The 15,821-nt window shown below is 39.9% G+C and overlaps 1 protein-coding gene across 1 annotated transcript; it reads left to right on the forward strand.

The window, feature by feature from the left end:
- Nucleotides 1–1,241: 1,241 nt before the first annotated feature.
- Nucleotides 1,242–2,197, forward strand: LOC125119196 (olfactory receptor 7E24-like). Its single transcript, XM_047766057.1, is given in 2 exon segments — nt 1,242–1,392; nt 1,395–2,197. Coding segments are annotated over 2 exon segments (927 nt in total). The 5' UTR covers nt 1,242–1,268.
- Nucleotides 2,198–15,821: the final 13,624 nt, after the last annotated feature.

Genomic DNA, 15,821 nt, shown 5'->3' on the forward strand with positions numbered 1-15,821 from the left:
AACTTATTTTTATGGAGGGAATAAAGAAAACCCAAGAATGATAAAACTCGTGAAGATAATCATCACATAAAAATGTTTTCTAGAGTTCCCTGATGGCTCAGTGAATTAAGGATCTAGTGTTGTCACTGCAGTGGCACAGGTTCAGTCCCTGACCTGAGAATTTTCATGTGCTGTGGGCCTGGCCAAAAATATTTTCTGATTCTTAACATTCAACTTTAATTTAGATTACAGTTTACACAGTGTTGGTTTTTTTTTTTAATTGGCTGCACCTGCAGTATGTGGACGCTCCTGGGCCAGGGACTGAACCCACATCACAAAAGCAACCCAAGCCACAGCAGTGACAAAGCCTGACCCTTAACCTGTTTGTGCCACAAGGGAGCTCCACAGTATTGTGCTTTATAGAGTATTTATAAATATTCTAGCTAAAGGACATATATGGAATTGTACTAGAAAAATACAAGGTTTATATATAACCATGTCCTAATATCATTAATTTTGAATTATATATTTTTATTAAAGAAGGAAGGGAATTTATCATTCTATATATTTTTTTCTCTCTCTATTTTTGACTTAGGGCCACACTAGTAGCATATGGAAGGTCCCATGCTAGAGGTTTAATTGGAGCTGCAGCTGCCATACTAGACCACAGCCACAGCTCACTACAATGCCAGATCCTTAACCCACTGACCTAGGCCAGGAATAGAGCCCATGTCCTCATGGGCACTAGTCAGATTTGTTACCACTGAGCTGCAATGGGAACACCTCATTCTATATTTTTACTAAAGAGTAGGCTATATTTTACTGAGATCATGGCTCTATTCCCTCCCTCTCTCTCTCTCTCTCTCTCTCTCTCTCTCTCTCTAGCTGCACCCATGGCATGTGGAAGTTCCTGGGCCAGGGATTAAACCCACACCATAGCAGCAACCCAATCCACTACGGTAAAACCCTGGATCCCTAACATGCTGCACCATAGGAAAACTCTGATCACGACTCTGTTATCTCCAACATTCTTGCTTCTCTTTACCCTTCATTCCAGTTTCTATAAGATAAATGTATATAGAATGAGGTGACTAAATAGAAACCAAGGAGGGAACACTTCAAGCAGATAGAATTTGTCACACTGAGAAAATACTATTGAAGGTACTAAAGTAGATTGTAAAGTGACAATACAAAAGAATTGCTTATATCCCCAAAACATACACAGTACTTGATGACATTTACTTATCTTATTTTTTCCAGTCCTCTTTTTCCCAAAGCATCCAAGCCTCATGGAACAGCAAAATCTAACAAGTGTTTCAGAATTTTTCCTGCTGGGACTCTCAGATGATCCAGAACTGCAGCCCTTCTTCCTTGGGCTATTTCTGTCCATGTACCTGGTCACCATGTTGGGGAACTACTCATCATCCTGGCTGTTGCCTCTGACTCCCACCTTCACACCCCCATGTACTTCTTCCTCTCCAACCTGTCCTTGGCTGACATGGGTTTTGTCTCTGCCACCATCCCCAAGATGATTGTGAACATCCAAACTCACAGCAGAGTCATCTCTTTTGCTGGCTGCCTGACACAGATGTCTACTTTCGTCCTTTTCAGAAGCATGGATGATATGCTTCTGTCTCTGATGGCCTATGACAGGTTTGTGGCCATCTGTCATCCACTGCACTACCTGGTCATCATGCATCCACGCCTCTGCTGCTTCTTAGTTTTGATGTCTTTTTTGGTCAGCCTCTTGGACTCCCAGGTGCACAATTGGATGGTGTTACGACTTACCTGCTTCAAGGATGTGAAAATTCCTAATTTCTTCTGTGACCCTCCTCGACTCCTCAACCTTGCCTGTTCTGATATCTTCACCAATAACATTATTGTGTATTTTGTTGGTGCCATTTTTGGTTTTCTCCCTATCTCAGGAATCTTTTTCTCTTACTGTAAAATTCTTTCCTCCATTCTGAGAGTGCCTTCATTAGGTCAGAAGTATAAGGCCTTCTCCACCTGTGGCTCTCACCTGGCAGTTGTTTGCTTATTTTATGGAACAGGTTTTGGGGTGTATCTCAGCTCAACCATCTCACATTCTCTCAGGAAGGATGCAGTGGCCTCGGTGATGTACACTGTGGTCACCCCCATGCTGAACCCCTTTATCTACAGTCTGAAGAACAGAGACATCAAAAGGGCCATGAGGAGGTTGCTCAGCCAAGCAATCTAATCTCAGTATCTGTGCCACCCATTTGGAGTGTATGTTGGAAAATGCAGAAAAACTAAACATGTAGACCTGCAAACCTTTCCTCTTTTACCACATCATCTTTGTAGCTCCTATGGCCTTCACACCTCTTCTTGCTTTGCACATGAGTATTGCTTCTTTTTGTACTTCTTAATGAAACTTGGGGAGAACTGGGATCATTTGTATATCTTAATTACTGTGTGCCTTACTCCTACTCTATCTATGGTTATATTGTAGTTTATCATTGATGGGCAAAGGATCCTGGAAAGAGGAACAACTCTCTTTTCATATGCTTAAAATTGACATCTTTTTTTTTTTTTGCAGATATTTTGTGTTTTTAGTTTTGTGGACAAGTTTAGTATTTTCTTTTAACTCTCACTCATTCTAATTCTTTATTTTTAATGATATAGGACCCAAACATTCTAGGAATAAACAGGTAATGTTTGTACATAATAAGAAAGCAATAAATGTAGATATCCTTCTTTTCACTTACTCTGAGGTTGGCATATTTCCAATAATTGAATTGAACATTAATTGTGCTTCATCCTGGATGCCTGACATTACTTCTTTGTATCCTAGTATGTGATCTATTGTAGAGAATGTTCCATGTATGCTTCAAAAGAATGTTTATTCTGTTTTTCAAAATGTAATGTGTTGCAGATATCAATTAAATCCAACTGTTCTATTGTGTCATTTAAAATCTCTGTTGCCTTATCAATTTTCTTTCTGGATGACCCGTTCATTGATGTCATTGCGGTATTAAAGTCTTCTACTACTATTGTAATCCTGTCAATTTCTCCCTTTATATTTTCTAGTATTTGTTTTATATATTTAGTTATTTCCTTTTTGTTTGCATACACATTAACAAGTGTAATATAGTCTTTTTGACTGATTCCCTTATTGTTATATAAAGACTTTCTTTTTGTCTTTATAGATGTTGTTTTCAAGTCTATTTTGTCTGATATGAGTATTGCTACCCATGCTTTTGTGTCTTTTCCATTGGCATGAAATATCTTTTTCCATCCCCTCGTGTTCAATCCATGTGTGTCTTTCACTCTAGAGTGAGTCTCTGAGGCAGCATATTGTGGGTTCTTTGTAGGTTCTTGGTTCTTTTTTTTTCTTTTAATAGCTGCACCTGTGGTCTATGGCATATGGAGTTTCCCAGGCTAGTGGTCAAATCAGAGCTGTAGCCACCTGCCTATACCACAGCCATAGCAACTTGGCATCTGAGCTGCCTCTGCAACCTACACTGCAGCTCACAGCAATGCCAGAATCTTAACCCTCTGAATAAGGCCTGAGATTGAACCTGTGTCCTCATGGATGCAAGACAGATTCATTTCTGCTGAGCCACAATGGGAACACCAAAGGTTCTTGTTCTTTAATCCAATCTTCCACTCTCTGTCTTTGGATATGAGCAATTTGTCTGTTGACATTTAAAGTAATCATTGATAAATAAGGGTTTATTACCATTTTAAACCTTGTTTTCAAGTTGATTTGGTAATTATTCTTTATTTCTTTCTTCTTTTTGTATTTCCTTTTGTGGTTTGATGATTTCCCCTTGTATTATGCTTGAGTTCCTTTCTTTTTGGCTTTTGAGACTCTATTGTAGGTTTTTGATTTGTGGTTATCCTGATTTTCCAGTATGTTAACCCATAACTTTATGTAATTGCTTTAGGCTGATAGTCATATAAGTTTAAACATATTCTAAATGATCTACATTTTTTATACCCCTCCCCAACATTTTGTGATTTTGATGTCTATTTTACATCTTCATGTTTATCTTTTTGCAGTTATAATCATGTTTACAAAAGTTTTTGATTGTTCTTAATCCATGTATTGAGTTTTTAAAGTGATCCTCAATGTTTTTATATATTTGCCTTTCCTAATGTTTTTCCATTTTCTACAATTCTTGCTTCTTTTCTATTTAGAGAAGAATTTTCAATATTTCTCATAGGTGATGTTTAGTTTTGCTGTATTCTTTCAGTTTTCTCTTTTCTGAGAAATTCTTTCTTTCCTTATATTTGAATTGATAATCTTGTTAGGTAGCGTATCCTAGGTTTCAGGTAATTTCCTTTCAGGACTTTGAATACATCATTCCTCTCTGTTCTGGTCTGTGATGTTTCCGTGGAGAAATCAGCTGATAGCCTTATAGAAGTTCCCTTGTAACTTTGTTTTTCTTTCTGCCTTTAGATTCATCTTTTTACCTTTAACATTTGCCATTTTTATCATGATGTGTCTTACTGTGGGTGTCTTTAGGTTCATTTTGTTTAAGATGCTCTATGCTTCCTATACCTGGATATCTGTTTCTTTCTTTAGTTTTGGGAGTTTTCAGCTATAATTGCTTCAAATACATTAAGTATGTTTATTAAATTATTAAAGTATAATTATTAAAGTATTAAAGTATTGAAGTATTAAATTATTAAAGTATAATTATTAAAGTATAATTGATTTACAGTGTGCCAATTTCTGTTGTACAGCAAAGTTACCAGTCATACATATATATACATTCTCTTTCTTATATTATCCTCCATCATGGGCTATCCCAAGTGACTGAATGTAGTTCTCTGTACTATACAGTAGGGCCTCATTTTATATTCTAAATATAATAGTTTGCATCTACTAACCCAAAACAGCCAGTGCATCCCACTCCACCCCACCTTAGCAACCACAAGTCTGTTCTCTATGTCTGTGAGTCTCATTCTGTTTTGTAGATAGGTTCATTTGTGTCATATTCTAGATTCCACATATAAGTAGTATCATGTTGTCTTTGTCTTTCTCTTCCGGACTTACTTTACTGAGAATCTCTAGTTGCAACCATGTTGCTGCAAATGGCATTAATTTGTTCTTTTTTATGGCTGAGTAGTATTCCCTTGTATATATACACCACATCTTTTTTTTTTTTTTTTCCTTAAAGACTGCACCTGTGGCATATGGCGATTCCCAAGCTAGGGGTCCAATTTTAGCTGTAGCCGCCAACCTATGCCAGAGCCACAGCAATGCCATATCCGAGCTGCATCTCCGACATACACCATAGCTCGAGGAAATGTTGGATCCTTAACCCACTGAGCAAGGCTAGGGATTGAACCTGCAACCTCATGGTTCCTAGTCAGATTTCTTTCCACTGAGCCATGATAGGAAGTCTGACAACTTCTTAATCTATTTGTCTGTCAATGATGACATTTAGGTTGCTTCCATGTCTTGGCTATACGAAAAATGATTCTATGAATATAGGGGTACATATATCTTTTTGAGTTTTAGTTTTGTCTGGATATATGCCCAGGAGTTGGATTGTTGGATCATATGGTAGTTCTCTCTTTAGCTTCCTGAGGAACCTCTATACCTGTTTTCCATAGGGGTTGTACCAATTTACATGACCACCAAGTGTGTAAGAGTGTTCTTTTTCTCCGCATCCTCGTCAGCACTTGTTATTTGTAGATTTGTCAAATGCATTTTTGAGCCTCTTTTCTCTCTGTTCTCTTTCTGGAACTCCTGTTATGCATAGGTTGGCATGCTTTATATTATCCCATAGATCTCTTATATTGCTTTCTTTCTTTTTTTTTAATTTATCTTTCTGCCTGCTATTCTGATTGGGTTATTTCCATTATTATGTCTTCTAGATAACTTATCCATTCTTCTGCATTTTTTAATATGGTATTCATTGCTTTTAGCCTTGTTGTTATCACAGCCCTTGAATTGTCTAATTTTTATTGGTTCCTTTTTTGTTTCTAGTTCCTTGTTACAGTGACCTACATCTCTAGTGAATCTTTCTTAATTACTTTAACATCTTTGTTACCTTCTCTCTTTTTTTGGCTTTTTAGGGCCACACCCACGGTTTATTGTAGATCCCAGCCTAAAGGTTAAATCAGAACTGTACCTGCTGGACTATGCCACAGCCACAGCAATGTGGGATCAGAGCTGATTGGCACCTGCCCTTTGGAACTCAAGGAAGATTATGGAGGCTGAAGATTATTCCCTAAAAAGAAGAAATGGAGGACACAGAAAGGCTTGTGTGCCCAGGACCCCCACAGGGCCCTGCTAGGGTACACCACCTGGCTAGGATTTTGGAGTGGGAACTGCTGCAATATGGCAGCTGTCAATGTTTGTCTATCTCTGCCCTGATTGCTGGCAATCCAACACTCACACACTCCTCAAGAGCAGAGTCCAAGTCCTTCCTACTCTACTATCTGTCCTTGCAGATGGTCCCAGGCAGCAGAGGGGGTTCTTAGGGGTGTCTTAGGGTGAGGGAACATTTTCTCTTTCATAGCACCCTCGCAGGGATGCTGGTCCCATCCAGACACCTCTGTTTTCTTCCTCCGACCCAGTCATGTGGATCTTTCTTGCAGCTCTGCTGGTATAATAGATCTACCAGTTTTCATTTGGGTTTCTGTTAGAACTGTTCCACATGGAGATATATTTTGGATGTGTTTGGTTGTGGGAAGTGGGGGAAGTGAGGTCTATGTCCTTCTCTTTGCCATTTTGTGGAAGGTCCTGACACTACTCCTTTTTTTTGTCTTTTTTTTTAGGACTACGCCAACAGCATATAGAAATTCTCAGGCTAGGGGTTGATTCAGAGCTGCATCTGCTAGCTATGCCACAGCCATAGCAATGCCAGAACCAAGCCATCATCTGCTACCTACACTGCAACTCACCACAATGCTGGATCCTTCACCCACTGAGCAAGGACAAGGATCGAGCCTGCATCCTCATAGTTACTAGCCGGGTTCATTACCACAGAGCCACAATGTGAACTCTCCTGACTACTCTTTTTTTATGTTTATATAGTGTGACCTTGACCAGATTGATGGCAGGGACTGAACACAATTATCTGCAGAGGCAAATGTAACACAGTGAAGGCAGATATTAGGCACAGCTCTGCTTTTTAACATTAAATTATTTACCTAAGTATAATAAATAAGTGTCTAAAAAATAAAAAGGGGTATTATTTTGTTCTTTTTTACAGCTGAGTAGTATTCCATTGTGTACATATACCACATCTTCCTAATCCAGTCTTCTGTCGATGGACATTTGGGTTGTTTCCAGCTCTTGGCTATTGTGAATAGTGCTGCAATGAACATGGAGGTGCATGTGTCTTTTTTAAGGAAACTTTTGTCCAGATATATGCCCAAGAGTGGGATTGCTGGGTCATATGGTGGTTCTATGTATAGATTTCTAAGGTACCTCCATACATTTCTCCACAGTGGCTGTACCAGCTTACATTCCCACCAACAGTGCAGGAGGGTTCCCTTTTCTCCACAGCCCCTCCAGCATTTGCTATTTGTGGACTTATTAATGACAGGCCATTCTGACTGGTGTGAGGTGGTATCTCATGGTAGTTTTGATTTGCATTTCTCTAATAATCAGCTATGTTGAGCATTTTTCCATGTGCTTGTTGGCCATATGCACATCTTCCTTGGAGAAATGTCTATTCAGGTCTTTTGCCCATTTTTCCATTGGGTTGTTGGCTTTTTTGCTCTTGAGTTGTATAACTTGTTCGTATTTTCTAGAGGTTAAGCCCTTATCAGTTGCGTCATTTGAAACTATTCTCTCCCATTCTTTAAGTTGTTTTTTGTTTTCTTTTTGGTTTCTTTTGCCATGCAAAAGCTTTTCAGTTTGATTAGGTCCCATTGGTTTATTTTTGCTCTTATTTTCTTTTGCTTTGGGAGACTCTCCTGAGAAAATATTCATAATGTCAATGTCAGAGAATGTTTTGCCTATGTTTTCCTCCAGGAGTTTGATGGTGTCTTGTCTTATATTTAGGTCTTTCAGCCATTTTTGAGTTTATTTTCGTGCATGGTGTGAGGGTGCATTCAAGTTTCATCGATTTGCATGCAGCTGTACAGGTTTCCCAGCAATGCTTGCTGAATAGATCATATTTTTCCCATGTCATGTTCTTGTCTCCTTTGTGAAAGATTAATTGACCATAGTTGTCTGTGTTTATTTCTAGGTTCTCTGTTCTGTTCCATTGGTCTGTATGTCAGTTTTGATACCAGTACCACACTGTCTTGATGACTGTGGCTTTGTAATGTTGCCTGAAGTCTGGGAGAATTATATGTCCTGCTTTGTTTTTTTTCCTCAGGATTGCTTTGATGATTCTTTTTTTTTTTTTTTTTTTTTTTGGTGTGTGGTTCCATATAAATGTTTGGATTGTTTGTTGTAGTTCTGTGAAAAATGTCATGGGTCATTTGATAGGGATTGCATTGAATCTGTCGATTGCTTTGGGTAGTATGGCCATTTTTACAATATTACTTTTTCCAATCCAGGAGCATGGGATATCTTTCCATTTCTTTCCATCTTCTTTAATTTCCTGGATTAATGTTTTATAGTTCTTGGCATATCAGTCAGTCTTTTACCTCCTTGATCAGGTGTATTCCCAGGTATTTTATTTTTTGGGGTGCAATTTTAAAGGGTACTTTATTTCGGTATTCCTTTTCTAATATTTCTTTGTTAGTATACAGAAACATGACTGATTTCTGAAAGTTAATCTTATATCCTGCTACTTTGCTGAATTTGTTGATCAGTGCAATTAATTTTGGGGTTGAGTCCTTATGGTTTTCTATGTATAGTATCATGTCATCTGCATACAGTGACAGTTTTATCTCTTCTCCTCCTATTTGGATTCCCTTTATTTCTTTTGTTTGTCTGATTTCTGTGGCTAGGACTTCCAATACTATGTTGAATAACAGTGGTGAGAGTGGGCATCCCTATCTTGCTCCAGATTTTAGTGAGGAGGCTTTCAGCTTTTCTCCACTGAGTATTACATTTACTGTGGGTTTTTCATAAATGGCTTTGATTATGTTAAGGAATGTTCCCTCTATACCCACTTTGGTGAGAGTTTTTATCACAAATGGATGTTGGACTTTGTCAAATGCTTTTCCTGCATCTATTGAGATGATCATATGGTGTTTGACTTTTCTTTTGTCAATGTGGTGTATGGCATTTGATTGATTTGCATTTATTGAACCATCCTTGTGAACCTGGGATGTACGATCTTTTTGATATGTTGTTGGATTTGGATGGCTAAAATTTTGTTGAGAATTTTTGCAACCATATTCATCAAAGATATTGGCCAATAGTTTTCTTTTTTTGGTGGTATCTTTGTCTGGTTTTGCAATTTAACATTTATACATTCAATATTTTTATTTTTCCCAGGAACTCTTGCTTCTCTAGTCATCTCTATGAATTCCTAGAGAGAGAAAAAAGTTTATGGTTTCTTTTTGTTTATCCTCAGAACCCCTATGGGGGATCTTTCTCTAACAGTCACGACAGGGTTAAGATTCATATAATAAAATCTGATGTTTGAAAATTTCTATAAATAATAAAGGGATTAAAAAAATAGGGTAGAAATTTCTCAATTGCACATCAAACCCTGAGTGTGAAAAGATTCCTAGTTCTTTCCAGAATACTCACATAGGAGAATTGAGAAAAGCATAAAGCAAATCACTAATTTAGTACATATTTCAGATACTCCATGTCTCCTACACTACGTTTTGGTGGTGGCCCTAATATCTGATTCCCTCTATGCACTATGCTACTGATAGGTATAGAGGAGGATTATTCAATAATCAGTTTAAAATTCCCACTAGGGCAGTAAAGACAGGAAGGGAATTTTAAGGGAGTTTGGGAAACTTCTATAATCAAGAGGCCATCCAAGAAAAGAATCCAATAACCTAGCAACAATCTACTCTATACTGATGGAATACCTGGTGTGTCTAAGCACCAGGCACACTCAAGCCACAAAGACTGACAGTTAAAACACAAGACACTAGAAACAGGGTCTCATTCTTCTTATACGAAGTCAAGGAGTTAATTGTCCTCCAAGAGTAATATTTTTGCATGTAGCAAGACAGAAATACAGGTGAAGGGGAAAAGCTAGGGAAAGGGGGGTGTTATAATGAAACCTGAGATGAAGTACCATATTTTAGTATGTAACACCACCCTATTACTTATATCCACAGAGCCATGACAATCCTAGTTAATCACATAGGGTCAAAAGGGAACCAATGCTGTAAGCCTTGACATCTGCACAAGAAAGAAGAAGAGGTGGTCTTCTCCCCTCCCCACTTTTCTTTTGTATCTAAAAATAAAGTCCTATGGATGCTGGGGCAGAACCTTCTCACCTGCCCTGTTTGCCTTTTTCACAAGCATTCTGTGCTGATGAACTCATTCTTTGCCTGCCACTTTGCCTCTGGCTGGATCCTTTCTGTGCCAAGACAGAAGGACTTGGCTTCACTAAGGCCTGACACGAGGTGAGTGGTTTCAATTAAAAGACAGGGAATGCCCTTCAGGGTGGTTGATTACAAACTCAACTAATATCCATGAGGATGCTGGTTTGATTTCTGGCCCTGCTCAGTGGGTTAGGGATCTGGGTTTGCTGCGAGCTACAGTGTAGGTCACAGATGCAGCTTGGATCTGGCAGTTGCTGTGGCTGTGGCATAGGCCAGCAGCTGCAGCTCCGACGTTACTCCTAACCAGGGAACTTCCATATTCCATGGATGCAGCCTTGTAAAGGCAAAAATAAAATAAAATAAAATAAAACATGAAAATAAAAAGGTAGTGTGGGATTTCCTGTTGTGGCTCAGTGATATGAACCCGACTAGTATCCATGACAATCTGGGGTCCCTGGCCTCACTCTGTATGTTAAGAAGCCAGCAGTGCCATGAGCTGTAGTGAAGGTGGCAGATGTGGCTTGGATCTTGTGTTGCTGTTACTGTGGTAAGGCCTGGGGCTGAAGTTCTGATTCAACCCCTAGTATAACAAAACAGGACCCATGAGAACTTTCCAAAGTAGACCCCCACTCATGCCCCCCACTTGGCCTTTTTATCTATAGAAAAACTTTAGTCAAAGAAACAATTTAATCAGAAAAGTGAAAAAAAATAAATAGAAGAAAGAAAATGGTGATAATAATTCAGGCATTCAACAAAATCAAAGACCTTCAGTTCTCAAAGACTATAAATAATAGTCCAAGCCATGTCCTTGTAGCTGTTTCACAGGTGCTAAAGCCCCCACCAGGTAGAAGAAGTCACCTGTATGCTGCCCACAGGCATGTAGTCCCCAGACTAGCTGGAACCAGAAGTTTGATGACACTGACTCTCAGTTACCTCAACACCTGCCAATCAGGAAACTGACCTTAGGCTGACCATGCCCTGCTCCTCAAACAGTATCAGACTCCTCACTACCCTCTCCAAAGGGGGGTGCGGGTACTGTCCTTGAGGCCCTAGCCTTCTGTGTTTTCCTCTTTGCCTGGCAATTAAAGCTGCTTTTTCTCTTTCTTCCAACTCTGTCTCTGCATTTCTATTTAGCATTGGTGTACAGAGACAGCTGATATTTTGGCAACAATTGCCTGGAAACTTCCATTTGCTACTGGGGCATCCGTAAAAAAGCAAAAAACAAACAAACAAACAAACAAGCCATTGTGTTCAAGTCACAGCCTGTGGGTTTGAGCCCCAAACTGATCTTTCCTAGATTTGCATCCCACCAGAGGAGGAGTTTGGTTTCACTATGACTTCAGTTTAATATAAATTTGCTACTCTTCAAATACTTTAAACCACCTCAATACCTACCTCCATTATCTCCAAACCATTAAGACAAGGAAATTCACCATGGGAGGTGGAATTGGGGGGAAAAAAGCAGCATATTTTACAATTCATGGCACAGGCATATCTTTGGTTTTCATATATCATATCCTATAAATTCATCTTCCTTTTCTTTTTTTCCTTTTTGGGGTCACAGCCATGGCCCATGGAAGTTCTCAGGCTAGGGGTCGAATCCGAGCTGCAGCTTTTGGCCTACACCACAGCTCACAGCAATGCCAGATCCTTAAGCCACTGAGCAGGGCCTGGGATTGAACCCACAACTTCATGGATACTGTTGCTGAAATATTGGCTGCCTCTATACACCCTGATGCCAAATAGAAATGCAGAGACAGAGTTGGAAGAAAGAGAAAAAGCAGCTTTAATTGCCAGGCAAAGAGGAAAACACAGAAGGCTAGGGCCTCAAGGACAGTACCCGCACCCCCCTTTGGAGGGGGTAGTGAGGAGTCTGATACTGTTTGAGGAGCAGGGCATGGTCAGCCTAAGGTCAGTTTCCTGATTGGCAGGTGTTGAGGTAACTGAGAGTCAGTGTCATCAAACTTCTGGTTCCAGCTAGTCTGGGGACTACATGCCTGTGGGCAGCATACAGGTGACTTCTTCTACCTGGTGGGGGCTTTTAGCACCTGTGAAACAGCTACAAGGACATGGCTTAGACTATTATTTATAGTCTTTGAGAACTGAAGGTCTTTGATTTTGTTGAATGCCTGAATTATTACCACCATTTTCTTTCTTCTATTTATTTTTTTTTCACTTACTTTTCTGATTAAATTGTTTCTTTGACTAAAGCTTTTCTATAGATCAAAAGGCTGGTGGAGGACATGGGTGGGGGTGTCCACTCTGGAAAGTCCTCACAGAGTCCTGCTTGTTACAATACTAGTTGGATTCATTACCCATGACCCACAATGGGAACATCCTAAATTCATTTTTATAATTTGCCAGAGTTTCTCCTCCTTATATTCACTATGATAACATCAGTTTCATAATATGTTTTGCTCCAGCCTAATTACTTTAAATGCCTCAACACCCAGTCTCTCCCTCTCCTATAACTGCCATGTTCTGCCATGTTCTTTCCCCTGAAAACATCCTGTACCACTTTTCCACATGCAGGAAAATAACATCTTTTCCTACATAACCAATTTGATTTGGTTTATGCTCAAGTTTTCTTCATATCATTGAATGACAAATCAATAGCTGGGTTAGTCAGCACAGAGGCCTCCAAGTCAGAGGCTGTGTAGATAAAATTAGGATGGCTACACCACACCCTATCTAAATATATCTCACTTTATTCACTAGAAAGAAACAAGCCAAAACCACATTTAAAAGTCCTCAAGAGCTAGAGTTCCCATTGTGGCTCAGTGGTTAACAAAAAAGGATGCGGGTTTGATCCCTGGCCTCACTCAGTGACTTAAGGATCTGGCATTGCCATGCGCTGTGGTGTAGGTCTCAGATGCAGCTCAGATCCAGCACTGCTGTGGCTGTGGCCTAGGCTGGAAGCTACATCTCTGATTGGAATTGTAGCCTGGGAACTTCCATATGCCATGGATGTGGCCCTAAAAAGACAAAATAAAAAAGTCTTCGGGAGCTGAGAATACAGAGGCATCTAAAGGAAATCTACTCTGAAGTGAGTTGATTCTTCTCTAGTTAGCAAAAATCAGAAACACTGGGGATATTTTTTCAATTTTGCCGTGGAATGGCTGCAGATTGGCCTGATGTTGATGGATGGGGCTCTCAAGTTCATCAGAAACCAGGAGGTCTACTTGACACTGTATAACCAGAGCAGTAGAGTGGAGTCTGAAGAAGTACTCATTGTGATAGGGATAATTTATTCACTAGAAGGAAACTAGTGAAACGACTGTGTAGGATAATTACACAGGTAGTTGTAGAAGTCCCAAAAGGGGACCACTGATAAAGAGGGAAAACTAGGGAACTTTGAGAGGTCACTGTAAATTACTAATCACTCAAGAAAGTCAGCAGAATGAAGCATGCTTACCACAAATAAAAGCAGGAGATATGCCTCAGGTCATTACCCTTAGGACCAAGGTCAGGAGTTGAAGGACCACCCTTCTGCTGATTTGAATAAGCACCTTGACAGTACTAGTTTGACCTTATATGATCAAATATTCTCTTACTGGCTATGAAGGAGAAGCTAGTACTTGAAGAAAGAGGAAGAGGTGGTCTTTTCCCACTCCCCACTCCCCTTGAATTATAAAAATGCAGCCCACCTAATCCTTGGGGCAGAGCCTTCTTGCCTGCCTGCTTGCATCTCTCACAAGCATCTTATCTTAATAAATCTATTTCTTGCCTGTCACTTTGCCTCTCACTGAATTCCTTCTGGGCTGAGGCGCAAAGAACTTGAACCTCAGTACGTCCGCACACCAGGTAAGTAAACCTCATTTAAAACCCTTGAGATCATGCCCCAATCTGGGTTTAGGATGGGTTCAAATCCTGGCACGTGGGTTCAAGTTCCACTCTGTGTGATGGCTGTGTTAAAGTCATATGTATTGTCAGTTTCAAATGGGGAGGAAGGTCTACCCATTTGCTATTGTGTCTCCAGGGAATTTGTGTGGAGAACATGGATAGTGGTTAGGTGAATTTGCGCCTATGCTGAAAAGCAGATGCACTTGACTTGAGACTCCAAGTGCTTGGAGCACAAAGTTCTTATAGCAAGTGAGACCTGTGTGGTGGGCAGTATGTGAGGTGCTCTTTTGGATCCCAACTCCTGGTTTTCGTGCCTTGTATATGTTCCTGCCATTAGGTGTGAGCTGGATATAGTGACTCCCTTCCAACAATGAGGATCTGGAAGAAATATTGGGAAGTCACTTCAGGGACTAGATTGAAAAGAAACCTGGCTTTATTCTTGCTGCCTCTCTCTCCCTTTCTCAGTTGCTCACCATCATGGACCCCCAGCTGCCTCACCAGGAGGCTCATGTGTCAATGAGATGAGAGAATTCTCTGGATAATAGCCTGTGAACATGTGAATCCTCCTATCAGCCTTGTGAGTGACCATGGAAGTGGAGCATCAACCAGTTTCTGTACACAGTCACCAGTTAAGTCTCAGAGATAGAGTTTTGGGTGAAAAGCTTTATTGCTTTTCCAGGAAGTGAAGGCCACAGCAGGCTAAGGACCTCAAAACTGTGTCCTCCCTTGAGAGGGGAAAGCAAGGGATTTTATTGTTTATCTCAAAAAAACAAAAAACAAAAAGCAGAAAACAGGGCTATTGATAAGGATTGCGGTGCCTGCATTCTTCTCCTTTCAGAGATCATTTAAAAGTCATCAAGGCCAGAGTCATGTGGTCTGGTGACAATTTCTGATGGTCTTTGGGGTTGTTGCACCCCAACCTTCTCTCTTCAGTGAAGATTGTTCACAAAAGGAAGGGGGTATTACAGGGAGTGTTTCAAAGGTAAGGAAAACACCAGGTTCAATATAACTCTCACTAAATAGTGTTGGTGGTATAGTGGTGAGCATAGCTGCCTTCCAACATACTCCTCACTATAAAGTAACCATTAGTAAAAGAAAGCATTAAGCAAGGAAGAAATCATTTGTGAAAACCCGCTTGGAGTAAGTTCATGGCTGAAGGCAGGACATAACATCAAAGAGACGGTTTTATCTAGTTTTTAGCCATTACATTAAGTCCTAAACAGTAACTCTTGAGTCAGCCTTTTGAGACTGAGGTGAGGCCTGGGAAGCTAAAGGGAAAAGACTTTTATTTGAAAATAGAAGGACTCAGGGGCATGGAGAGAGTTTCAGAAGTGGGTCCCTACCAGTCAAGGCTTGAGCAGACACCTTGATCACAACTTTCTGGAAGGCCCTCTGAGATAGTGAAATAAAATGTCATTTACCAAATGAATATGTAAAAGTCAATCATTTTCTCATATGCCAGCGTAATTCCATTAGAGAAAACCGTTAGAACTGAAGATGCATTCAAAACAGCAAAATCCCTGTAAATCTCCATCATATCAAATGCCAACTCAAGTAAGGGCTAAGGAAATGATAATAAGAAGTCACCCTTAGTTCCCTGG

Source organism: Phacochoerus africanus, unplaced genomic scaffold (assembly GCF_016906955.1).
Source record: "Phacochoerus africanus isolate WHEZ1 unplaced genomic scaffold, ROS_Pafr_v1 Scaffold_18, whole genome shotgun sequence".
NCBI classification, from domain to species: domain Eukaryota; kingdom Metazoa; phylum Chordata; class Mammalia; order Artiodactyla; family Suidae; genus Phacochoerus; species Phacochoerus africanus.